Source organism: Sylvia atricapilla, chromosome 7 (assembly GCF_009819655.1).
Source record: "Sylvia atricapilla isolate bSylAtr1 chromosome 7, bSylAtr1.pri, whole genome shotgun sequence".
NCBI lineage: Eukaryota > Metazoa > Chordata > Aves > Passeriformes > Sylviidae > Sylvia > Sylvia atricapilla.
This window is the reverse complement of record NC_089146.1, coordinates 7372286-7399928: the sequence shown is the minus strand read 5'-3', so window position 1 is coordinate 7399928 and position 27643 is coordinate 7372286. Positions and strand designations below refer to the sequence as shown.

General features: G+C 39.5%; 1 protein-coding gene across 2 annotated transcripts in view; it reads left to right on the top strand.

Moving 5' to 3' along the window:
* Positions 1-27643, top strand: part of COL5A2 (collagen type V alpha 2 chain) — a 97973-nt gene that overhangs the window by 28481 nt on the left and 41849 nt on the right. For both annotated transcript variants that reach the window (XM_066322514.1, XM_066322513.1), the window contains exons 2-6: positions 20672-20896; positions 22328-22341; positions 23694-23726; positions 24337-24369; positions 25469-25522. In XM_066322514.1, the coding sequence (XP_066178611.1) occupies positions 20672-20896; positions 22328-22341; positions 23694-23726; positions 24337-24369; positions 25469-25522 (359 nt within the window). The remainder of the gene's footprint in view (positions 1-20671; positions 20897-22327; positions 22342-23693; positions 23727-24336; positions 24370-25468; positions 25523-27643) is intronic.

Below are 27643 nucleotides of genomic sequence, written 5' to 3'. Positions count from 1 at the left end.
TTTGTGAGGGATTTTAATTCATGGAAAGGAAAAGAAAGACCCTGGCTCGCATTTCCTTGAAGTCACAAACTCCTGAACAGAGCCTTCACCTGAGGACAGCAGTGTTCATTGTAACCTTGTTGTAAGGTGCCTCTTCAAGTGAACAAGTTTGTAGGAGATACTCTGCACCCTTTTTATACCCTGCCAGGTATGTATCTTTTGGTAAACAGGTAAATAATACACTCTGTTGTAATTTAGATTTTGTCTTGCCAACAGAAGTTGCTATTCTGGGTTTTGAAAAAATTCTGGCTTAGGCTCAAATCTGTATTTTAAGAGTTTCCTTGTAAATGTGAGATAATTCTTGCTTTAGTTTGAAATATGAAGAGAAGAAGAAATCTCGTGTTACTTTATGCTGTTTACCATTATTGACAGATGTCTGAAAGCACTTTTAAAAAGCAGTTGAGGCCATTTCCTAACAGATAAAATAGATCCTGAACAATGTGCTTGTTAAGTGCAGGGGTGTGTCTGATTCAGCTGCCTCAGGTTTCCAGACCATCCTGCAATAGAAGGGGGTGCAATAGGGTCGAGTCTCCTGTTCCCTGAAGTAGGATTGACTGGAGTCCTAGGGATGAAATACCAGAATCACAGCCTGGCTGTGATTAGCAGCCAGTGCCAGAAGATAAGCAAATAGCAGCAGGATGTATTTCTCCTCACCATATGAGACAGAGCACTTAAAAGGCAGAGCTGCTAGTAAGCTCTAAATAGGAGAGTCTGGAAAATAAATTCCTGCAGCATCGTTTTGATTTTCACTACATGTCTCAGAGCTTTGAAGTTGTTCTGGCAAGTGATGATTGGTTTGTTGTTGTTGGATATCTCAGCATGTATTCAATATGCTTACAACAGACATGAAGATTGCAAATAAATTGAGTAAACCATGTAAAATATGCTATGGGCTGTAGACAGAGGAAATTCGAGGAATGCGTTTAAATTTTAAGTCCTCACCACCTGTTGGCAGTACAAAAAAAAGCTGATAGGTGCTGCCTCCTTTTTGACCCTAAGTAACTTCTGTGGAGGGATTCCTGTAACATAAAAGTTGCTTATGTCTTGGGGTAGGTGTTTTTCAAAGTGATATTTCAAGCTCCTTCATGCACACACACACACACAAAAAAAGTATTAGTTGTTTGCTGTAGTCAACTTGTTAAATTTTACTCTAAGTAATTTGTTAATGGTGGTAGATGTTTTCTAGATGTACTTTTTATACTTAATGATGAGGCAACTGAAGCAATCTAAACTTACAGAGACAGCAAGGAAAATGGACTAAAAATGGTGTTAATAGTTCAGTTTCCTATCTGTCATCTGCTGGCAATATGCCACTAAAAGGAATTAACTTTTTTGTGAAGGAGAAAATCAAAGATTGAGTATCAGTAATGGCCTGCAGAGGGCAACTTTTATGTGTGTTAAGGTGAACAGCTAATGCAGAAGATCGATTAAGTTCTGGAACTTAAGGCTGCAAAACTTTGATCAGTGGTTTTTTTAGGTGAAGTTGTTTGATCTGTGTTAAACCAGAGTTCCTCCTCTGGGTATTTTGAAGTGTTCACCATGAGAAGCTACAGTATGAGTGGGTGGATCTGGCAGGAAACTACCACTTTCAGCCTAGAAAAATGATCTCCTGCAGCATAAAAATAGATATAAAATGTGGCACAAAAGCTCTTTTGTCTTTTGAGTTTGGCAAGCTTTCTGTGAGGATGGAAATTTATGTGAAAGTGCTTATTGAAGGTATGGATCAGAGGTTTACCAGTCATCCACTGAAGGAAAACGAAAGAATCACTGTACAGGTGGCTTTTGAACCACTTGGGATTTGAGAGCCAAGAAATAAATCTGCAGTTATTGAATAGAAGTCTAAAGGTCTTAATTGAGTTAATCTCACCTTAAACAAACAATTAAGGTAGTTTAAACTGGTTTAAGTCTCGTTACCTTTCAGAAATGCTTTGTTAGAAGATTCAGTTTTAGTTTTAAAGCTTTCAGAACAGATCTTCATTCAGACTGAGAGATCATTAAAGGATAATTAAGACAGATCTTAGGGTTTGATTTGGAAATAGACTTGTCTGCTATTGCAGCACAGGCAATGGTGCATCGATTTCAGAGGGCAATATGCTTTCTTTGGTATTGAAGAAGTCATTACTTACCTCTCATCCATGTCAAGTTGCTTTTGGGCTGTTTTGTGAGATCTGACATTTCCAGCAGGTCTTCGTAGCCACAGGTCAATGTTTTGGTTTTCTGCATTTTATGAAAGTAGGTGTCAGTGTTTCAGTTTTATTGACTCATGCTGTTGAGATGAAGGCATCCTGCAGAGCATATGATGACAATCTAAAAATGTGTCAATTTTGTGGAAAATAACCAGTTTACATGTATGAAAGCTTTTACATACCAAAGTGGAAATAATCACCTCTAGTAGGGGAAAAAATGGAATCCATCTGAGACAGTAATTAAAGACTAGTTCTTTCATAAAGCTTAGTATGCTGACTCTCCAGACTGTTCCATTGGCGTGGGCACCCAGGCAGCTCCCAGAGGAGCTGCTGGCTTGCTGCAGTCTGGGGCAGCGTCCTGCTGGCTCTGTGCCATTCCAGCCTTGTCCTGGGATCCGGGCTGGAACTGCCCCAGGCTGGAGCTCACCCCACGAGCAGAGTGCAGGTGTGTTTGGAGATGTCCATGGAGAAACTGCATCTGCCTGGGCAGGCAGAATCTCCTCACAGTTCTTAAATACCCTCCTGCTGCTCTCTCATTGACTCAGCAGGAAGCAGAATTTATCACCCAGCCCTGCTTTGCTAGCCACTGCCAATTAGGCTCAGGTTGGGTATCCCATGCTGCCCTGTGTGCTAAGAAATTTGTAGCAATCCCTAGTTATGAAGATGCTCAGGAGTGGCTCTTTCCAGCATTCCCATACCTGGCCTGGATTTCAAATCCTGGGCCATGTATTCTCACAGGCCATTGGGATTTAGTGAGGGTTTCGCTTCCCTCTTTTATTATCTGAGATGGCATCTTTGGCATTGAGCTGAAATAATTTCCTATTTGTGGAGATGGGCAAGTTCCCACCTGTTGAAAGGAGCTTTATAACACAGATGTGTTAGGGCTGAACCTTGTGCTGTTTGAATAACTGCTTAGTGCCTGGGCTATATATTGTCACTTCTGGTTGTGACTGGAGTTTCAGAAGGCAAGCACAGAACAAACATGGCTCAGTTCTGTAGATGGTGATATATATAAAAATATATATAGATATAGGCATACACAGTGAATACAAAAGGTTTGAGGTCCTTGTGTATTTACACCTTTTAAACCTAGACGGTCAGTCAGTGGTGAAGAGGGAATTTCACCACTATGAAGAAAGCAGTATGGTGTCCATCTGGAAGCCATGGGTTTCATCCCAGAACTTTTCTCCAGTATTTAAAGAATAATTCTTTATGGATATCAGTGAACTACTTATTCCATGGCACCAGTAGAGGATCCTATAAAATGATATATTCTGGAGTGAAAATAAAGAAATCATGTTGTCCAAATGTAAATACGGGTATGTATAAACCAGAAATTTCTGTAGCTATTTGTTAAATTTCTGAAAGATTATTCACTGGATTCTTGCATTTGGAGGTAACTGTTAGACTGTCCATTATCTTGACCCTTTTATCTTATTCTTCATTTGCTGCCACTACTTCACCCTCGAGCCCATTATTCTGTGTTTTTATTGATTACATCACTGTTGAAAAATGTTGTGTGCCTCATTATCCTGATTCTTCCAGAACTGTTAAAGTTACCTTTTAGTTTTTTGGTGGCTCCTCGCCTATCTAGCTGGAGAATGTGGTGTCTCAGGGAGGTTCTTGTGGATACTTGGTTCCCATCTGTGCTTTGGGATAATGTCAGTGGGGTCTAGTATGTCTGGTGTGGTCAAATGTCATGTCTGTTTGCATGCTGGAAGTCTTGGGTTCTCAGAGATGCAGACCAAAGGGTATTGTCTGGTACCCACACTGTCATTTCCTAAAAGGACAGAATCTTTATTATTCTTCAGTGCCTCAGCACTAAAACTCAGCAGTGATTTCTGTTACTTAGAGTTCGAAATTTTTACATTATATCAATATTCACATCGACTAGAAATCTTGTCCTAGGATTGTTTGGGTTTTTTTTTGAAGGCTGACTACAGTGTGGTTATTCCCCAATGATGGCCAAGGATCACAGATCCCATTGCAACTTAGGAGGTTGCACTGCCTCTTACAGTGAGATTCAGTGGATTCAGTGATACTTACCTGCATCTGTGGAAAGGCCTCAGAGATCAGCCCTAGTACAAGTGACTTCCTTTGCAATTGTGAAAGTCCTGGAACTGCTGCCAAACCAAGGGCCATGAGTCTCAAGTAAATTACATTATCTATAATAAGAAAACACTAAGAAATTATACACAATTGAAATTATTTGTGAGAGAACTAATTTAATATTTTCAGAATCCAATCAGTATGCTGAACTCTAATTGTATATCTAATATTATTTCTTTAAAAATGAGCAGTGACTGGCCTACTAACATAATAGTTAAGATTGGATTAGCAGCATAAATTGAAATACTGTTTGAACCAGACCTTGAAATAAAGTTACCAAGTGCTGTATAGTCATTATGGAGAATGTGATTTCTGCAGATGTACCTAATGGTGTACAGAGGTGATCTATACCAAACCAAAGCTTTCAATTCATTTGACAGGTTATATAATAGAATCAATACATGTTGGCATGTAAGAATTATTTTTATGATGTAATAATTTCAGTTTGATCACTTACAATCATTACTATCAAATGATATCTTGTTTTATATTTAGAGAGTGTGTGTTTTCTGATGATCAAATAGAAACTAACAAGTGCAGGTATTTCTGGGTTTTGTGTTCAAAACCAAGGAATACTAAGACTTCTAACCTGTTTCAATAGCCAGATGCTCAGCAGCTATCCAAGGTTATTTTTTAGAATGCACAATTCTTTTTTATGATTAGTCCTTTATTAATGCTACAACTGTATCTCACTCAGCAGTCACCTTTATGAGTTGTTGGCAAGATTCTATGAAGCGCAGCAAGCAGCCTGTGAGCTACATACTTTTGTAAGTTCTATTTGATTTATAGACTGTATAAAGTGTAAACTCCACTGCTCTGCTTAATATCAAGAGTATAAGGGGCCCTGAAACAACAATTCCGTTTATATTCTTCATGTGCTGATCTCCAAGGAATGCCTCAGAGTGAGATTTGCTTCTAAAACAATGTATTTAAAACTTTGTGTTTGTTAAAATAACACAGCCAAGCATGTGGAACTTGGGACTATATAACTCCTATTTCTTCTACTACACTGAAAGGATATTTTGCATCCCAGAACCTTGCTGATGCAGCTCTGTTGAGTAACTGTCTTCTAAAATATGACTGGATAATTTACAAAAATGAGGGTATACTTCACAGTACCAAAAGAACAGTCTATATTTTGGCATAATTCAAGAGCTAAGTCAGGCTGATTTCTGGTATTTGCTCCTTGTAGGAAAAAAAAAATCAGAAAACCAGGAAATTATTCTGTTATGGTTTGAAATTACTAGATTTCTAAATTGATGAGTATTATATTAAAACCAAATCAGAGTGATTTCCATGTAATATAGCAGTTTATCAGCTGTGCACAGTAGGGTGCTTCTGATCTTGAAAGTAAGCTTCTCCCTGTCTGTCCTACAGTATGTCAGCAGGGAAGATTTTCCATGCACCCCGAACTAAACACAAATTGATATCAATTTCTTGGGTTTGCAATATGGGTTCAGAATTGCAGAGGAGGCTACATCCCTGCTGAAATGTCACAGGGCTCAATACTCAGATAAACTGGTAATTCACTCAAAATGCTTTCCAAAAAACCCCAACCAAACCCAAAAAACAACAGTCTTCAGTCTCTTCAATTTTCTAAAAATCACCTCTTGGGGGGATTTCTCTAGTAAAAACCCCGTGTATGTAATTTACATTATACATAATTTTATTTATATATAAGCTGTTACCTAGCTTTAGGTGCATGCAACTTCTGTTACACTTTGTATATTTTCATGGTTTACATATGAGAGTGACTGCAATAGCTCATGGCATCTGATACAAATTTAATCTGTCATGTTAATAGTGCTTATGATTAATTTTCACTGCCTCCTGCAACAGTAAGAAAACCAAAACAGCTCACCAACTGCAAATAAACCCTGTCAAAAAATCCCCTGTGAAGCAGTGAGCAAATTCTTTGACAAGAAAGGATTTGTGATCCAAATATAGAAGAAAATTCAAATACCCCAAAGTTTCTAGCAGAAGAACAGAGAGTTAGTCAATGTGAATTGTAAATCTACAAAGAGGAGCCTGATCCAAATTAAATGAGGCTAAAAATATTTTTGTAAATGTTAAATCAAGGGGATCTAAACTAAAACATTAAATTCTGGGTTTGATCTAGAATGTGCTAAGATGAACATTGTTATATTTGTTTTTTACATAGGTCTTCAAAATCGTTGATTTTCAGTAGATAAAGTTAGTGAAAATAAATTAAATTATCCCAAGTAATTATCAGTTCTAGATCAAAGCAGCCAGTGCTTTTGGGAAGGACAAAGCTGAACTAACATTCTTCAAAATGTTTCTGAGTGTGATTTTTTAACTTGGGGTTTGTTTCAGCAGTAATGAAATCCATGCTGGCTCATCCATTAGACAGCCATTTTTACTGGGATTTCTTTTAGGACTAACCCAAATAACTTATCTGTGTTATTTTTGGTTTCTAACAAGTCTTATCCTTGGTCGAGTACTATTCTTAAAATAGTATATTGTGTATATATATTGTATCTGCATCTTTGTGCATGGATGGCACAGTGTTTGTGCGTCTGGGGCAGGACAGGGATGCCGTGGGCTGGGGCTCTGTGCTGTCTCCTTCCTGTCAGGAATCTGCTGGGAAACCATCACAGCCTCTCCCAGGCTGCCCCACAAACACCTCCCCTCTCCTCTATTCCAATACTAGCTCATGAATTACTCTTCCCCCGGTTTTTCCAGGTTACTCTCGTGATTTTATCTTGCTAGCTGAGGTAGAAATGTTGCCTGCCAGCTGGAAACAGGGAGGCCTTTTATGGAAATGCTGACACAACTTTATCTATAGCATAGCAGTGTAAACCATCTGTTTCCAATAAGGTGGTTATTATCTTTCCTTGTCAAACTTATCACTACAAAAATATTTTGCTCTCTTCAATATAAGGGGTGCAGCTATGGACATGATAAGAATGAATTTTATGAAGGATGGTTTTCCCTTTTGATACTGATTTATGCATGTTTATTTCCTCACCAGAGGCAAAAAGCCATATTCCTTTTATATTCTCCTAGTTCATCTGTTTGGGTAGTTCTTCAGGGATACAACACAGAGGACCACAGTTAGACATATATCTTATTCTGTGGCTTTTAAAATTGCTACAATTATTGTTTAAAAAGTGCACAGGTGACTGTGCTGAAGGGCAGTGGTGAACAGTGGGAAAGTCTGTCAGCGAGGACGTTGATCCATTAACCTCCACACAAATCCTGTATATTTAGTCGGCAACGATTTGTCTGGTTTTCTCTTTTACTCACTTGAAGCAGTTCTGTCCATTTCACCGTGTGTAATAGTAAGGTTCATGACAAGGTAGATGTTAGAGCACAGACCTTGAAGGATTTTACTGTAAACATTGAATAAGGCCCTGGTGAATAGAAGTTGAGAAGAATTAATTCATGTGGTGTTATCAACTCAAGTGCTGAAAGCCTGTTTCTTGTGGGTGGTCTACGAATATCAATTTGTTTTATTACAACATCTAGTATCTGTTGCAACATTACTGAGAGCCTGAAGCCTCTCATGAAGTTTTGAAAGGAGCCAGGCAGAAAGCCCTGTCCCAAGGAGGTGTTCATTGGTGTGTCAGCAGTTCACTTTTGGATCACTGCTCTCTGTGAGGCAGAAGCTACGTTGTGCTTGAAGGCTGTGAAAAGCTATTTTGGAGTACTGGCTGTTCACCCAGTGTTTAGGAGGTCTGGGTGCAGCACACAGGTGAAATTTTGCCTGGCATGAGATACAGAGCTGGATCTGACTGCACCTATGATACAATCTATCTCTTCTCTCCTATCTTACCTCCGTGTTCATGCAGATCAATTTTGTCTCTCTCCTGTGTTGTAGCTCCACTGTGGGACCCTCCTCCCTCAGAGTGCTCTGTCTTGAGCACTGATGTGCGTCTTTAGTGGGCTGAAATTGTCACTTCTTAAGCCCTGCAGTGCATTTTATTAGAGAAAATTTGGTTGATCATAACAACACTTGAGTGAATTTGATTCCAAGCCTACCCACCAGATAGGAGTAGTGATAATATAAAATAATATAGTGATGACATATTCAGCCTTTTTTGCAGAAAAGGTTGTTGGCAGTAGCTGCATGAGGCTGTGTTAGCCCAGACCACCAGTGGAGAACAGGAGTTAGTGGGGCAGGGCATTGGCAATATTGCATTTCTTCACTAGTGAATAAATCAAGCAATAGGACACTGCATTCTGGAAATTATCACAAACCTCTAGTGCACTTGTGGATAGATGCCAGCTATTTCTAATCCTTTGGGAATTGTCCAATAGGTAGGTTTCTATGTGAAAAACAGTTCCTGATCAAGAGAGTTAAAGTTAAAATCTTTAGATGGCATTAACTGGAGAAAGCTCAGTCTCCTGGCAGCTACAGATTTCTCAGAGCTGACTCTTCAAATCAGCTGTGAATGCAACATAGTATTTCCAGCCTTTTTCTTTAAGAAAAGTGAGTAGTTTGGGTGATGCCCTTGGTGACTGTAAAGCTCTGAAGCAGCTAAAAGATTAGTTTTGGTTCAAAATCTCTGTTAAATCTGAAGTATAATGTCCTTAACAGAATTGCAGTACCAGGTAGAAGAAAACACATTAATTTGTGGAGATGTTCCAGTCTTGCTTTACACAACAATGCAAGTAGTGACCCAGGCAATAAGGCCACCTCTTAAAGGACTTGAACATAAATATCTTACAGGCTTGGAAAGAACCAAGATAATGAGCTTGCTTCTGTCCTTTGATGATAATAAGCATTGGTCTTTACCGTAGAGTGTATTCCAACATGTTCAGTACTTTGCTGAAGTGGATTTATATTTCTAAATTCACAGTAAAAACCAGTCAATCAACTGTCTATTTAAGGTGTTGTGGTTTACTTCTTATAACAGAATTACCAATGCTTAAAAGTCTTGTTGAGCAGTTCTTGAATGGGGAATTGTAATGTTGAGGTGTTGTCTTGGTGTAACACTCAGATGTGTGAGGTGGTGAAGTAAAGTAAATATATGGTTTTTACTTCGGGAAAAGGTTTCAAAGAAAGAATTTGGAGCTTGAACAGAAAAGTTGAAGTGGAAGGGTTTTGTGGCTTAGAAAATGAAAATATGTAGGAACCTAAAAAGATAGGAAATGAGGGTACTTTTTGAGGAAAAAAAGACCTTGAAGACTCTGGGGAGCTTGTGATAAGCTGGAGTTTATCTGAACCAAGCAACGCATTATTTGAGCTTCCCCAGGGAGTGATTCAAAAAATACTGCAGAGATTTGGTGAATGGGCTCGCACTATGTTTGTATGCCAAACTGCTGTTTCAGTCACAGTATATTGTTTTAATGCAAAGCCAGCAATAATTCCCTGTTCAAATAGAGCCCACAGGGCCCTAAAGTGGGCCTTTATGTCCTTGATGGATGTCCTGAACTGTAAAGTCAAAACAAATGGCCAGTGACTGGCCATTTGTTGTTTGTATTGCAGTCTTAAATGTTGTGTGAGAGATGCAATTTGAGATGTATTTCTTGTACCACCGATAATCACTTGTAATGATCCACTGCATTAGAGAGAGAAAAAGAAAGGTGCTGAAAGGTGTTTATAAGGAGTTATGAAATTTCAGTGCCTCTAAATGTAACACAATAAAGCTTTATATGGCATTAATGCCCACTGACATTAATAAGTATCTTTTGATGCCATAGGTTCTGTCCTCAAGGGCTTATAATTTAATGGCAATGAAGACTTAAGTAAAAAAAAAAACAAAACAAAAAACCAAAAAAACAGCCAAACTGTTTTTTAGCTGAGTTTGTGCCAAATTCTTTCTTTGAAACCTTTTCTCTAAGGAAAAAGCCTATATTTGTTTTACTTATTATCATGTAAGTTTGGAGATGGGTAAACTAAGACGCTTTCACTGTTACACTGAGTCAAAGGTGTTGTGCAGGATTCCTGGCTTCCAGCTGGTGATTTCCACTTTGGAGCCCAAAGTTTGGTCATATTAGAGCCCAGTTTTATGTCAGGGTCCTGTGTATTGTTTATACTGGTTACTGAGTGCAGCGAAGGCCAGGTTTGGATACCAGCAATGGGGCATAGTCACACTGAAGTGCCCACATACCTGGATTGCTCCCTAGAAGTGATCTTGAGCCTAACGTTTGAGTTGTATCCCTTGAACAGGGATGCTTCTCTAAGCCACACATAAGTTTCCATTCTTTCATAGAAATGCTTTATTTTCCCTTTTGTACTTAATGCATTTGTATGAACCTAATTTCAGCTCCTAGCCCTGCTTTGGCAGTTAAGTGGTGCAACAAGATGTCAGTATTCAGAGTGCTTTGCTGTGGAAAAAAATAGTTATTGTGACTTGGATGCTGCCTCCTTGGGCTTTTAAAGGCTCAAATCAAAGAAACAATAGTAGGGTAAAATTAAAAAGATCTGAAAAATGATAAAGTAGTTTTGAAAGGAGGAAGTAAGGGAAATACTAAGTAGATTATGTTCAAAGCAAACAGTAGCTGGAGGTGATGGCGGCTGGTTTGTTTTAAACTAGGCGTCCCTGCTTGAATTTTAATTCATTCCAAACTTTTTAGTATGGATTATTTGCCTGAAAAAGTTCATAATGCTTCCTCCCTGAAGTATGGAATGATATCCAGTGATTAGGAGCAGGAGAGCCTGCAGAAAAGCCTTTCATTTCCTCTGTCCCAGAAACCATAATCCTGCAGCAGAGCAAAGAAATGGCTGGTATGCATCCATTTATCACTGCTACGCATCTAAATGACAGGGTGGATAGTATGTCTTCTTTGCTGACCTTTTCTTTTTTTTTTTTCTTTTTTTTTTTTTTTCCTTTTCTTTTCTTTTTCTTTTTCTTTTTTTAAACATTTTTATGGACCAAGAATTGGGACATTACCAAAGACAAGTTAAAAATTAAGTGGAAAAAAAAAAAAGTCACCTTATTCCAGTGCATCATACAGAGTCTCCAGGTGGCAAAGATACCTGTAGTTCTTCTTTCATGGGATTTTTTCAAACGAAGTTAATGTTGCCATTTTCCACTGTTGCATCAAGGCAAAATAAGAAAGTGTGTTTTGCTTAAAATTCCTTGTTAAATTTAATGAAGTTACGCAGCACACTGAAAATGGAGTGAGGATGTTTTTCACCTGACCTATCTCTGTTCTTCTTCCAGTAGGATTTAAAGTGTGTTGGTCTGTAAATATGAGTCCACTTGAAGTCATCCTTGTTGCATTGTACAATCACCAGCCTGTGCTTGAGGGGAAGCTCTTAAATAAGTGAGTTTTCCCTTGCCAGCCTGGGTGAGTTGGGGCAACCTTGAAAAGGTCTCATGACTCAGAAATGATGAAAAAGATGGAATTGGGTCAGGTCAATGAAAACATTTTTCCGCAGCTTGACTTGGATTTTTATACAAGGCATTTATTGGTGTTAGGTTCCCTCTAGCAAATCCCAGTGGGTTTTTTGACTGAAATAGGTGATTTCAAACATCCTGAGAATGAAAGGAAAGGAAAGGTTTTCAAGTTATGTAGCTAATAAAAGGACTGTCCTTGGTATTTCAGTAATGAAGTGCTTTCCAACAAAAAAAAAAAAAAAAACAAAAAAAACAAACTCAAAAAACCCCATAACACACATTGTAGGAAAAATCCTGAGCAATGCTAACTGTCCTGCTTTTATATTCAATCTTAACGATTTTTTTCATCCTAAACGTTTATTGAAATGAGCTGCTCACTTGTTACGTACTAATGTTGTTCTTTTTACACACTGAAAGGAGGAAACTGCTTATTGCTCCTATATCTGAAAGTAAGAAATATGTTTAGCTCTTTATTGGGCGTGAGACACATCTAAATCCCTGTCTCTTCCTCATGTACGTGTGTGTGATTATCTTCAGGATTACACTTGAAAACAAGGCTGCTCCTTTAGAATGTTCCTCCCTGATGCTGTGCAGAAAGCAGCCGTGGTGCCCTGGGGGCTGCCAAAGTCTCTTCCATGTCAACTTGGAAGCAGAACCTGCTGACTGGGCTGTCTGAACTGTGGTAAAGGTTATGGTGGCAGAAAAGTAACAAGAGGCTTTGTTCCTGAAACTTTTGCAGATTTTTTTGCTTACCATTCTTCTTTTTTCATTTCTTAGAGGCCCAGAATTTCGGCAAATGAATGGCTTTGCTGTACAAACAGCATATTATGAGTATATTCCAGCAATACCTTCCTACTCCACCCAAACACTGGGCAGTTTTCACTTCAGTTTGAAATGCTGAGCCTGTTGGAATGCAAGGATTTTTTAATCATGGAATTGAGTTTTCTTGCTAATTACAAATCTTTATTTTTAGTTGAAAAAGAGGGTGATATTAGCCAGCAAGGATGCATTTAGGGGATTACAGGAGTCCACTTTGCAAACCACAATGTAGAATAGCTTTGTGGAAAAGGCAGTGTGTAATGATAGGTTTCTGTTGAACTTTGATGTGTATGGCTTCAAAGAATGATGGTGTTTGGGCAGCAGCAAGTGTTTCTCTCAGATATAATAAGAAAAGACATCCATATGCATTTTGTGTGACTTCAAAAGAGCTAAATCCTGCAACACAAGGAAAGCAAACCAGTTATTTCACAGTGCATTGCTCTTTTACCAGTTAGACTCTGAGTATTGGAGCATATGTGAAACTGGAAGAGTGGAACTTCTAAGATTTGAAATAGGTGGGTACAGAGAAGAGCAGAGTTAGGGGCTATTTATTTAATGCATTTCCCCCTTTCCACTGAATTGGTTAAATCTCATTGCTTTCTATGAGGTGGTTGCCTTGGTGCACAAGTGAAGCTGCTGTTTACTTTTGATTCAGCTACGCTTTTGGCACCATCTCCCATAGCATCTATAGACAAACTGGGGGAGTACTCGGTATGGGACTGAGTGTGTGGATAACAAGGTGAATGGATGGATAACAAGATGACCTGGTGGGACTGTTGAGTTCACAGAGTCATGATTGGCAGTTCTGAGTCCAGCTGGTGGCTAGATCATGGTGAAATTCCTCAGGGATAAGTGCTGGGAACATCAAGAAATGGTTATTTCGGAACCTGGCTGACACAGTGCAATCTTACCCTGCACAGCTTGTTCCTTGGGCCATAGGATTCTGGCTGACTGGACAGCCTGAGTGGTTTCTTCTGAATTGTCCCTAGATTTACTATAAGACTCCAAATGGACTGTCAGTGGAAATTGTGTCTCACTGATAATGACACAGGAAGTAGCTGAGAGAATTTTTTTCACAGCCAAAATGCATTATTTAGACTAATTCATAGCAGTCCAAGTCTGGCTTTTGGAAAGACCAAAATCAAGCATTTATGGATTCCAGAAAGGGAGCCAAAATAGACTGCAGAATAATATTACATTTTTACTGTAATCTTACTATTTTAGACTTAAGTTTACATATATTATGTGCAGTTCATTATGTCCTGATCATATTTTCTTTAATTTCCAGTAACAGCAAGTTGGGCAGAATTTCCACTGTTGGGGAGTGTTTTCTTTCAGAAGATTTCAACCTCTTACATTTTAGGAAATGTGCTAATTGCAGGTTTAGATTTGTTTTAATTTTAAAGACAATGCCTGCATTGCTGAACTTGTGTGTGTTCAGAGCAGTGCCAAGCCCAGGCCCTGCCTCCACCGCCTGAAACGTGTTTGCTGTGTGTTCTCTTTGTGAGCTCCACCAAAAGAATCTGATGTTTCTCTGGGACCAGCCTGCCTTCATGCAAATAAAGTGATTCCTCTTAAAAATGTCATCCCTTAGTCACAAATTTGCTCCAACATTTTGCTTATAAAACTGAATGATCTCTGTTGCCTCAAGCCTCTTTTGAGATAATAAAACATAATAATTGCCCATGATAAGCACTTTGTTTAGGCTTTTTCTGCACTGAGTCAGCAGTGGCTGAGCTGACTTTAACTGCCTTGCATGACAAAGTCCAAGCAGAGCGTTTGTGGCCATGTGGGCTCCAGCAGAGACCAGGGACCCTGCTACCAACTTCAGCTTTTGACTGATTTGCTCCAACTGCTGAAATCTGCAATAGTGTTTTCTCAGACGTGCCCTGAATGCCTCCCCATGTCAGTCTCTGTACAGCCTTGGACATTTGGAAGTAATTTTATTTCCCACTGTATGCTGGAGGCTTGAATGTGGTCATCTGAGAGTATTTGTGTAAGCACTGCTGGCATATCAGGCTCTTGAGCTCCCTTCTTCCCCCTATTCTCCTCCAGACACCCAGCAAAGTGTCCAGCCAGCCTACTTGGGAACTGTAGTAAAAACAGAGAAAAAGAAAGTTAAATGTGTTTACATCTAACCTTGTTCATGGCATAACTCTAATGAGTTCGTTTGACTGAGTGCTTTTGAAATATGTCCAAGGCTGGGATAACCAAAAGGAAAGGGCCAGTCTGACTAAACTTTGAGCAAGGTTGCTTCTGCAGAGTTTCCTGCCTTGTCTGGGGTGTTATACAAGGGTTGAGTCTTGTTCAGCAGCTCGGGCCCAGTGAGGTTAAGATACAGATACACCACCATGACTTGCTTTTAGGGAATTGAATAGTGTAATAAACATTGGATAGTGCTGTGGGACTGGCGAGAGAAAGCCTTTTACTGGAAGGGATCCCAGTATTTTCTGCCTTCGTATTCAGCATGTGTTGGATCTTGTACTAAAAACATTATTCTTGATTGTTCTGTGTTGGAAATGAAACTTAGCCATAAAAAGGCAAGCAAAACTTCTGTCTGCCCTGATGGAGACATAAATTCATGAACCTGTGAGAAAAAGGGGAAATAGGGGCTAACAAACAAACTGTAGGGTAGTATTGATTCCATAATAAGTGTACATGTAGAAGCAGTTGCATACTTCAGATACTGATTTACAATTAATTTTCAACTGTATTCTAAGCATAGTTTCTCCTATTCAATTTCCCCCATTGAGTCAAAATTGAAATCACAGTGCTGAGTGGAAAAGAGAATTATTTATTTAGGCACAATTTTCCAGTAGAAACAAACCCTAGCTGCCAGGTCACACTAAGAGAGCCCTTTACCTGAGAGATTATTACTTCTCCCAAGTGAGGGTATATTGTTCTGCTGTTGCTTTCTGCTTCTGGACTGCTGTTTAGAGCTTGGGGGTTGGGTTTTCTTGGTTGGTGAATTCACTTCTGAAGGCTTGCAGCTCAGCTCCTTGTCTAGAGCTGACCTCCTCAATCACATTAAACTCACTTGGACTAAGGCATCCAACACCTTTTATTCTGTGGAATGCTGTTAAAAGGGCTTATTAATTGTCAACTTTGCAAATGATCCCCTAGAATTTTTTTCAAACAGGAACTCTGGAGCATGAATTAAATCCCACCACCACCCTTTTCCTAAGAAAAGTTCTGATGAAATCTGGTTTTCTACAGGTTTGTGTTTTAAATTTTGTGCCTGTGTACATTCCCATAAGTATGTACAAGGGATTTGTTCTTACCCACGTTTTTACAAGGGAGTAAGTTGAGGCAATAACTTGGAACTCCCTTCTCTTCCAAAAGGTGCACAGAGCTGCCAAAATTGTGCATCAGTTCAATGTTTATTAGTAAAGTATTCCAGGTTCATCCTTGTGTATGTAACTGTAAAGTACTTATGAGAATTCTCTGTTAATCATTATTAACAAAAAATTGTTCCTGTGCAACAAATGCAAAATAGGTTTTGTATTTGTCAGCGCTCCTGAAAACTATCTGATTTTCAGAATAATTGCTGTTTACATTACAATTTGCATGTCACAATAATTTTATATATTTCAGTATTATAAATTATATGTGTTAGTATTATAAAAGATAATACTTTATTATGATTCAAAAAATTTGCCAAAATATAAACAAAACAGGCAGTCTGATTCTTATTGGAATAATTGAGAGGGTTTTTCCTATTGATTTAATGGGATCTGCATCAAGCCCTACATCATTGTTGCAGCAGGCTGACAGTCAAACATTATTAACACCAAGCTCCTCTCGTCCGTGTCTTGGCAGTCTGTACACATGCACAACAGTACATCTGCAGGATGATTGTTAGCACATATCATCTTTCACTTTGATTTACTTCTGCACCTCTGCTTTGTGAGTCAGCAGGATTAACTTTTGTAATTCATATCTCAAAACTCAGCTTTTCGTTTTCTAGCTTTTTAAACTTTAAAACCATGGTATCTGTGTAATCTTATATTTCCCTATGCTTTTCACAAACTAGCGTGAGGATGACAGAGTGGATGAGAAGACCCCTGTGCAATCTGTTTTATTTCTAATCCTTTTTCATTAAATAACTATACCCCTTCTGTTCCAGCCTTTTTATGTTAAGCAATGCAAAAGAATTGGGCTTTGGTTACACTAAGCATCAAGAAGCCCCTCCTGGCAGGAGAAAGGCAAAAATTGGCAGACTGCTTTCAGTACCAGTCATCATCTTCTTTGCTTTTGTTAGACTGCGTTCTCTACCACTGTAGGTCTGTCAGCCTCTAGACTCCTTTAATTAGCACATTTGGTAGGACCAGTAAAAATGCAATGAAATGGAGCTGCTTTGATGCCAAATCCTTTTCTTTCCCTTGTCATTTCATCTATGACTCAATGCTTTTCATGTCTGCAAAAAACACTCATATACGCAGGTTGTGCTTGTGCCATTTATATTCTTCAAGTAGGTCACTGAAAGATGTATTCCTGTCCTTCATGTACCTGCCATCCCCTTCTCTTTCCCCTTCTCTTTTCCCTTTCCCCTTCCCTTTTCCTTTTTCCATGTGCAAGATGTGAAGCAGGAATCAGTGAAAGCAATATGGGCACAATAATGTGAACTAAGTAACTTTAAACAGCAAATGAAGCAGCAGCAAATTTCCGGGCGTTTCCTTCAAAATGATGTGGTGAAAAAATTGAAATGATTTCATGTACTGTCTTTTAAAAGTCTTGCCTTGCTGTTGGCTTGAGAATTAACCTTGAGAGAGATGTACCTGAGATGAAAACAAGCTCAGCACAAGCAGCCCAGAGCAAAGGAGGCCTTACACACCTGGTCTGTGCACGAACTTTGCCACTTGCTCATGATGACTGATGGACATTGATAGCCTGGGATGATATGTTGGGTCCTCTGTCCCCTTCCTCCCCTCCCAGTAATTAGTACCGTTTCAGTGATGACACCAAACTGGGCCTGGGTATGGCAGTGCCTGGTGTGATTTTACTTCCAAGCTGCTGATGCATAGTCTCTGTGTCTGAGGATCCAGTAAAGTAGTTGTAACTGATGGTTTGACTGCTGATAAATTAATTCTTTAAAGTAAGACTATACTCCAACCATCAACGTAAAGCAGAAAAATGTGCATTTTACTTACTGTGCTTCGCACTGAAATTCTCTTTCTGAAGGTTGGTTTTTGTGTAAGCTCATGGATGAATAAGTCCTTAAATGGACTGTCCTATTGGATATCCCTCCTACCTGGTCTTTTATATTTGCAGACTGCTTTGAAACTTGGTGGGTTTGAATCCTGTCAGTTCTTTAGTCAGGTCCATCACCAACTAGAGTTGTATTTTTTTTTGTTGTTAGAAAGGAGGTTGTTAATGGCCCAGCAGATCCTTTTGCCTCATTAAAAATTTCCAAAGCTGTATCTCAAGCCACTCAGCACCTTATGTTCCAACTGTAGAGGTAGAAAGAAAATGTGATATATAAAGAGTTTGTAACTTGGTTTCTGTGGTTATAACAAACATGCGAATTTCCAAGCCAGAGATGAAATGGTAGAATGGTTTCCTTTGCAGCCTTTGCTGCTCTGGGTGTAGTGGGATAACATGCCTGCAGTTCAGGCCTGGGAATAGAATGTCAGAATGTTTGTGAAATGAGCTGGCTTTGAAATGACTGCCCTTTCCAGGTTACTCTTTTAGTGTAATGCAGTCACAGCAGAAACAAAAACTAGGAGCACTGAATGTAATCAAAAGATGTACCATTGTGTTTTCTAACAATATCATGAGGTAATAGGTTTTTTTGCTTCTGATTTTGGTGGTTTTTTTGCTGTTGTTTATTTGTTTTTTTTGTTTTTTTAAATTACCATCATATCTGCAATGTGATAGGGAAGCAGGCTTCTCAGTAGCTTTCAGAAGTTATGTGCTTTTTGCCCTGCGTTTGTCTGCCTCTTTCTCAGCTGCTGAGCAGGACCCAGGCAGAAGCTAGTCACCATCTGGCTCAGCTCTGATTTGCCAAAGCAGTTGCTATGTGGTTTATTTGAAGTTATGACAGAATGCTGACTTTGGGCTCAATAACTTATTTCATTTCTGCAAACCGATGCTCTTTTGAACAGCACAACGAGTTCTGTGGGTGATACGTTAAAGAAGACATAGACCATATGCCAGACATCTGGGGGGAAAAGGCTAAATATGTCAGACAGTGCATTATGTCATGCTCACAAGGGAGAAGTGAGAAGAGTGGTTTCCAAAATACGATCGGCAGTTTGGAAAATGATTCTCACAGTGTCATAAATGGACTGTACAGCACACTTGGTTGATGTCTTTACTTCACACTGGAAACATTTCCTCCCGAGCTTCTGCAGCACCTCTTCGAGTCATTCTGTCTGTTGATGTGATGAAGCGATTGAAGAGGAGGTGGCCTGGTGAAAATTTCAATTTGAGTTTGTGTTAGAAAGCTGTTAGTGATGGCAGGCAACAGTTAATGACACATCTGCTCCCTTTCTTCAGGCTTTGACATTGATGGAATAACTGGGCTTGAGACGAGGCACGAAGCTGGAATTCCAAATCTGCTCATATTTATTACTTTGTAATTTTCTGTTTACATCTGGTTTAAATTAGGACAGAAATGTATAGAACAGTGAAATCGTCTTTGTGCTTAGAGCTGGTAATTTTTACTTTAGTAACAGGTTTGCTTAAACAAACACTGGTTATGATCTTTGATTAGGGTGTCCTGTCCATATAATTGACCCTACTCCCAGTCTTGTATAAGGTAGAAATTAGACCTGTTTGGGAATTTTCAGTAGTGGTTTTAACTGGATTGTCCAATTTCAATGGTATTTTTGATCGGAGGGATTTCTGTGGTCAGATGGAGCTCCCACCCACATAGGATCCGTCTTCTCTGCAGCATCCTAGGGGTCAGGAGAATAATTTTTGGACTGTGAGTGACAGCTTTGCTGTGTGTGACTCAGGCACTGTCTTGGCGCTGGAATTCTTGGTTTGCCAAGTTGTGACACATGGTCTAGGGACAGCCTGGGGATGGTTCTTTGGTTTGCGGCTGCTTGCTCCTTTAGAGGATGACATATTCATTAGGACAAAATGAAAAGATCTTTTCTTGCTGCTAGGGCATTCTGTGAAATGTTGGATACACAAGCAGAACTTTCTACTTTACTTGGGTTTTGAACTCTTTCACGGACATATTTTAATTTTAGGAGAAGATACTGAGATATACTCAACTTACGATTAAAAAAAAACAAAACAAACCAAACATATCCAGTGCGTTTGGCTACAAAGTAGGAAGAAAACAAAGGCAAAGACTTAATATGGGTAAAAGAGTACAAATGTGACTGATTGTGTGAATAAGGACATAGAGAGGATGTATGCATGTAGTCAGTCCATACTGATGCTGTATAAATAGTGACACAAGGTGGTCTTTCATATATAGTTAAAATACGCAATATTTTGTGTGTAGTTCAGATGTACCCCTGGCAGTATTGTGTGTGTGCTGGGTTAATCACCTGGGGGCAAAACCAGCTGGATTATGAAAACTGAATGAAAGTCATGTGAGGGGCCTCTTGTCACTCAGCTGGAGACACTGCTGCAAGTACCACTGCAGTAGGTGCTGCTCTTGCCTCTGGGCAGAGGTTGGCTGTCCTGTTCATAAGATTTGTTTCTCTGTGTTGGTATTCCCTCACACCAATAAATAACCCTCACCCAATAAATGGGGTTATCTTTTTTCTTTCTCCCAACTGCTGCTGTGTCTGTTGAACCCTGTCCCATGTGGCTGTGTGAGCCAGCAGGGAGCAGGCAATATGTGCTGTTTCCAGAGAGAAGTGTCTCCATTGGAGAGCAGTCAGACATCTCCAATGCCCTGTGCTCAGCTCTTACACAGAGCAGGGAGTTGGCAAGGGTTCCTCAGGGTGGAAGTGACACCCCAGAGAGCAGAATGACATCCAAAAACTCATGAGGCAAAATTCCTCTGATACTGTGGGGGAATTGGTGACTCTATTTTACTTCTTTCTGATCAAGAAATAAGGTGGTAAAAAAAGAAAGACACTTGCCTTACAAGTCCCTACCATCAGCTTCAGCTGTGCTGGTGCATTGTTTTCTCTGTGTACATGATGCTACTTCTCATCTCCACACGTGCTCCTTACTTGTCTAGTCCCATTCCTTCGATTTCATGGTTGGAAAACATGCTGTATGTTCTCTCCTCTGTTCCAGGAGAAGATGGTGAAGAAATAGCCTGCACTCAGAATGGGCAGATGTACCTGAACAGGGATATTTGGAAGCCCTCCCCGTGCCAAATCTGTGTCTGTGACAATGGAGCTATCCTTTGCGATGAAATCCAGTGCCAGGATCTGCTGGAGTGTGAGAACCCCCAGGTGCCCCCGGGAGAGTGCTGTCCTGTGTGTCCCCACACGTCACGGGACTTTGACCCCACCATTGGTAAGAGCCTTTGCTAGCCCAAAGAGCTAGGAAACTTGTGATACTGAAGTTCCTAATGCTGTTTTTATGGTGAAAATTTAAGTCTGAAAATAGTAGATAGCTGGCAGTTATCATCCCTGTTGGGCTGCCCCACAGCCAACTTGAAAAAGTTTTCTTTAGACTGTGGGTCTGATATAAGCCCAAATGGCTTTACAGCTAAAAGGTTGATCTGAAATCTGTCTTGATGTGTTGAGGAGGTTGAATTCTGACCTTTTTGTGGTTCATCTGAAACTGAAAGATAAGTACATATAATAAACATATTAAGATAAACATATATTGAATACATAACTATATATAATATTTGCATTCTTTCAAATGCTCAGTTCAGGGACCTTCTATAAATATAGACTGAGTAAATGTAAAATGTTTTTGCAAAGTGAAAACATGGATCCTTTTGTAAGATATAAAAGAAGTGTGAAGTATTATTGACTCCTTATTTGTATCTTTTCTGTTATATACCTTAAAGATTATGTCTTTTCAAGTTCAGTTCTTCTTCCTGGAGAGACTTGGATAAAGGAATCCCCCGTCAATTTTCCTAAAAGAAATTTTTTTACCTTGCTATTAAAACTACATAATACTGAGCTTTGACTTATTAGAGCTACATTCAATGTATAATAATTAATTTCTTCAGGAGATATAATTGCTGTTGATCAGCTTAATTTTGGACAAAGTAGTGACAAAGACCAAAGCAGAGATTTGTGTAATTGAGCAGCGGAGCAAGATGTGGTGAGCATTAATAAATAGATGGTGCATCCTGCTCTGTTTTGGGAGGCATTGGGCCAGCACTAGCAGGATGCACCCAGCAAATATAAAAGCAGTATGGATACATTCCCAAATTCCTTACGGTTATTCGAGGTATTTATAAAATATTCTTCTGAAGGATTTTTGTGGGCATGAGTGTGGCTATATGGCTTTGAATGCACACCCACAATACTGCAGGTGCTTTCTAAAAAAGAAAAGGTCAAAAATCCCTCTGTAAGCTTTGTCTTCTGAAAAATACCATGTAATATGTCGTGGATCCATCAATAGTTATTGCTGGAGCTGGTAATAAAGCTTCCCTTGACTTCCTGTCAATCATTAGGCCAGCATCTGACAATCCCCCACAAGATACTCTGCTTTCCCAAAGTGTTTTTTGTTATTCTGTGCAATGAGGAAAAAGACTGAGAATTAGAGGACATTTTTTGCACAGTGTTGGGGTTCCTCACACCTGAGCCAGGGAGTATGTGTGTCCCTGGGAACTCTCCCAGCTCCCTCTAGGCAATACACCATGCCCTCTGCATTCAGGGTCAGGGGTGGTTTTAGCTGCAACACCTTCACTCAACTCTTACTGTGCTCTGTCTCAGAGTAAAACCACTAATTTCTTCTCTTTTCTTCTTTTGTTCTTTCTGATAGGTAGAGGAAGAAAGGTAAGATTTCTTTTACTTTTTTTTTTGGTAATATATTACTACTGTTAAAAGACTCCCTTGCATGTCTTTGAAGCATATCGCAAAAGATATACATAATCTCTGTTAAAAACATGTAATTCTTTCTCTCGGCCTTTCTTTCTCTAGGGAGATTGCAGTCCACATGAAAAAAAAAACAAAAAACAAAAACGTTGGGATGCAGGCAGAAACCCTGATCTTAATATCGAGAATCCCCTGGCTAAAATCCCTGCTGTCTACACCAAAGGAATTCCAGTTGGAGTAGTTTGGTTGTGTCATCTCTAGCAGTGCCACGGGCTGAGGGAAGGGACCATTCTGTCAGTAGATGCTGAACTGTCAAAGCTTGCAGCTGGTTTTTGTGCTGAGGCTGAGCTGCCCAGTGGGCAGGAGGTAGCACTGGAATGGTGTGTCCTTGCCCAGAGCCACAGCTCTGTGGGCAGCTTCTCTCATTGTGTGCAATTAAACAACGGGAAGACCCATTCTTACAGAAGGAATTAAAAGGCATTCCCAAAAATAGGCTTCTCAGATAGTAAGCCACTGCAGGAAATAATTGAAATAACTTTCAGATGATCAAGTACATGCACTCACAAAAACTGAGTAGTCCGTATGCAGAGGTAGTTTATGGAAAAAACATGGACTGCACCCACCTTATTATTTATTACTTGATAAGCAAGGCAGGAAATTTTTTATCTTTGCAAAGTCCTCTTTTTATCCCTTAGAAAACCAGTTACCACTGATAGGTCTAAACCCAGTTATTTGATGTAACAGGTAATCATTGCCAACACATTCAGCTCAAATAAAATTCAGTTGTTAGTTGCTGTTGTCCTTCACTTGGAAGCTTTGCAATATCATTGTCTTCTGTCCCTAGGCTGCAGATGGATTTCTATATCCATGGATTTGATGATAAACATTTTGATTTAGCATCTTGAAGAAATGGAATCTAAATGCTGCTTTAGGCTCTGTATTTCACATTAAAAAAAATCATCCAACAACAGAATTCCAACTCATCTTCTAGCACTTTCTAGCAGTTCTAACAGAAAAGTTTTTTTTTTTTTTGTTTTGTTTTGTTTTTTGTTTTTTGTTTAATTCTTCTTTTAGACAGTATGTTATGCACCTAGAGGATAATGTTAATTTATGGCCTTCATTTAAGCAGTGTCCATGGTCATTAAAATAATATGGATTATTTGTCACAGATAATTTAACTTAGTCTTGTTGTATTTTTAAGGAAGCCTTACTTTTTATCATAGTCACAGGGATGGTATTGGTGAAACTGGTACTGTTAATTGTACTTGCACTTCTTTTCTAGCATCTGATGGTTTTGTCTCTTTTTCCTACAGGGACAAAAAGGAGAACCTGGAATAGTGCCACCTGTAAGTCAATATTTTCTTCATCCATCAGCACAATCTAGAAGTAAACATATTTGTGCTTTAAAGCAGAATTTCAGTAGTGAAGTAAATACAACAAAACCATACAGCCTAGAAGTGAAAGGAGTGGAATTAAGGATGCTGTTTCACATGTGTAACATCAGAAATTCCTGTTAGTTGCTAGTTTTCTGCCATCATCTTTATTTTTATCGTTAGATTTTTGTAGAAGCGTAATGGTAAATCATTATCTAGAAAAGGATGAAATAAAATGTCATTATCTATTTATTTCTTTCTAGTGTGAAGACAAACAGATTTAAATAATCAATAAGTTGAGCCTAAATCATTGTAATTCACTTATTTAATCTTTTTTGGAGGAGCAGTGATACTTCTAAGATTTTGCTCACTTTGCTAATAGAGACTCCAAACTGGAAAAAGATAACCTATGGAAATTATATTTACTACATTTTTTCCCCTTTCCCTGAAAAGCCTTTTAACGTGCTTGATACTTCAGTGTTCTGCCTTGCTATTTGCTTTTCAATAACTGATTTTCTGTAGGGCAATCACATCAAATGCAGCCATGACGTGTGGTGACTTTAATTCCTATTCCCCGCTCTAGGTTTCAGGCATACGAGGCCGCCCGGGACCAGCCGTGAGTACTTTTTGATCTTCTGCTTCTCTGATGAGGCATCTGCCACTTTCTGCCGTGTCTGGTTTGTGTTGTGAGGGTGATGTGAAGGAGGATTCTTCCACGCCTCAGTGAGTATTTATCTGCAGAGCCACTGGCTGTGGAGAGGCGAGAAGAGGACTGTCAGGTCAGCCCATGCCCGGAGTGGATGTGATGCCTTGGGAAGGCTGGCCTGAGACAGAGACTGGACAGAGCTGGGGAATAAAGGAGATAGTTATTAAAAGGCCTTAAAGGAGACACTTTGGGCAGGACAAGAGCCTGACCAGGGCTACACCCGAGGTGGACTTGAAATTGTCACAAAATATCACTGCTCATAAGGTCTTACATTTTTATAAGTTTTGGTGCATTTGCATATTGGGGTTTGTCCAATTGCAGCTTTGGGTTGTGAAGTATCATCCTGCTTGTTTTCCTTCTTCAATCCATTGTTTGTGCTTTTGGGCCTGAAGCTTGTACTCGTTGTCCTTGGTCTCCAGCAGGAAAAGGATTTGTTTTGTTACCTACTCTGTGAAGAGCTGACTGACACTTAATAGGAGGCTCAGAACTACATCCCTGGGCAGCACAGAATCTGAAACACATGAAAGCTAAAACCTAAGGCATCAAATGGATGTGTTGTTGTAGCACATGGACATCTGAGCCCTTAGTGCCAGGTGGATAGTGGGGAATGCCTCTCCAGCAGGGACCAGCAGGAGCAGGAGGAGCTGCAGGATGTGCCACGCTGTGGCTGAGCACAGGGCAGTCCTCGACTAGCAGGAAGGGTGTCTCAAATCTGTACTCTGCATGAAGAGTATCCAGCATTCAGAAAACCTTTGCTGGATTAACCTGTGGAGCACATGAGAGATGACAGCATTTTGTAGATTGCTGCATCACGGTTCTACTCCCTTCGGACAATGTACAGTTGGGAAGAAATATTGAATACTTGGTGACTATAGCTGTTTTCTTCATGATGATGTAGAAAAATCCCCACAAAGTTATTTTCAAATAAGCACTGGATTTCATAGTTGTAGAGCTTTATTAATCATTAGGTAGTTTAAAAGAGACGTAATATTTCTGGTCTTTCTTTTAGGGACCTCCAGGCTCACAAGGTCCACGAGGAGAGCGAGGACCAAAGGGAAGACCTGTAAGTTATTAAATATCTCAGAAATAAAGTACCTGAAGCAACCTCAAAAGATTAAATGGCTTTAAACTGTCTCTATGTCTTCTAGAGTTACCAAAACTGTCCTCGTATTTTCCAGGAATCAGGTAACATACAGGAAACCATTTCTATTTCATCCTTGCCGGGGTAGACTGAAACCTGAACATTTTGAGAAATGGATAGAAGTTTAGCAGTAATTCCACCAAAGCCATACTTTCCCAACAAACATTCTCAGACAGAACTGGAACATCACGTTCCCCTGATTAGAGCTCAATGGCTGTTTGCTGGTGGCTGCTGTGCAGCAGAAGCCGAGTGAGCTGTGTGGCTTCGGAGCTCTGGAGAAAAGACAAAGCTCAGAAGTTAGCAGGAGTTAATTTGTGACTACATTTGTTGGTATGCTGGTGAATAATGTAACCAGGATTGCTCAGTGGAAATAAAGACTTCATTAGGGAATTTCAGTGTCTGCATGTGGAGAACCACAGAAAGGCCAAAAAGGAGTGCTTGAAAATACCCCAGATGACATGTTCCTTTTGAAAAAGCTAGGTCAAAGAGCAGAAGCTGCTAAAAGCAGATTTGAGAGTTGAATAATTGTAATTTCAATGTGGATATTTTCCTATCCCTCAGGGGAGAGCAAGCCAATACTGAGGTTAGGCATAGGCCTAAACCAGACTCCCCTGCCCCGTTTCCAGTGTGTGCCTGTTGTCTGTAGCTGGTCATGACGTTGTTAAAGCAGTGCGGGAATTGTGTAGCCTCTTTGAGGTGCTTCCCAAGCCACTGCTGCTCTTCGGATCCCCAGAAGACCTGTGTCAGAAGAATGAGTATCAAAATGCTTAATAGAACTCTGGGAATAATTGTGCAATTTTGGGGTGCATAGAGAAATCTTGACTTGTGTTTTCTGAATGACACTGTGTCTGAATTGTTTTCCTAATGTGCAATATTGCTAAATAATTCTGATTCCCTGCCTTGCATCCCTTGTGTCTGTACAGAGTGGTGGCCGCAAACACCTAAAATCCCAAAAGGCTGCAAATGGCTTTGAGTCCTTTTGACACAGGTTATCATTCTGTTTTCAAGGAATAACAAAGGATTGGGAAGCAGTCAGCTCCTTTGCAAATACTCCATCAGAGGTTTTGATGAGCTGTGGCTATGCCAGAATGTGGGTCTGAGACCAAGAGCACTGCTCTCAGAGACACAGTGACTGCCAGTGCAGGGGATTTATTTTCACTTGTGAAAAAGAAATGTTAGCTCACACCTGCAGTTTATATTATGAAAAAAACCTCTCATGCAGCAGATAACCTTCTACAGACTGCCTTGTAAAATTAATCTGGTTAAATACATTACTGACTGGGGATGTTACTAGTGCACTAAGCACATTTCCAAGCTGTTTATTTATTTCTTCAGATCGTTTTTTGTTGTTCTTTAAAGTCATGTTTCTCCTGACCAGTGAGCAGAAAGAGCTCAACCTTGCTGTGGCTCTCTACTTTTTACAAAAGCCAGACCCTTGGAACTAAAATGAATTCAGGAATATTAGGATATTTTTTTACACCAGATTCTTTGTTAGTGTAACAGTGAGAGACAGCTGGAGAATAGTATGGCTGCATTTTCAGAGTGCATCTAGAGAAGGGGAGTTTGGAGCATGATGGCATTTTAGTTGTTAACAAATGGTCTTTTGAAGACAGAAAATAAACTTGGACATCCTTAGAACCATTCATATGTTTTTCTTTCCATGTGGATTTACACTCAATTTTACTTGCAGTAGCAGTTTAAGAAGATAGAAGTTTGGGAGTGTCCTACCATGAGCTGCTTTTTCCTTTTATTTTATTACAAGCAAAACCTTTAATTGTTTCCTGACCTGCAGCAGCAGTGGGCCAGAAAGAGAAAATTGTGTGTTTAAATGGTGCCACCTCGTGGCACTTGTGCGAAATATTTTTCCTTTTTTTTAAAATTTTTTTGGTCAATCTTAATTACCTGTTAAGTTTTAAACCTTGCCAACTTGAACTGGTGAAAGAAAACAAAAGGGCCTTTTTATATACATATGAAAAACATAAATACCATGAATTAAATAAAATTTAATCAGTATTTTATTAAAAATCCACCGAACTGGTTATA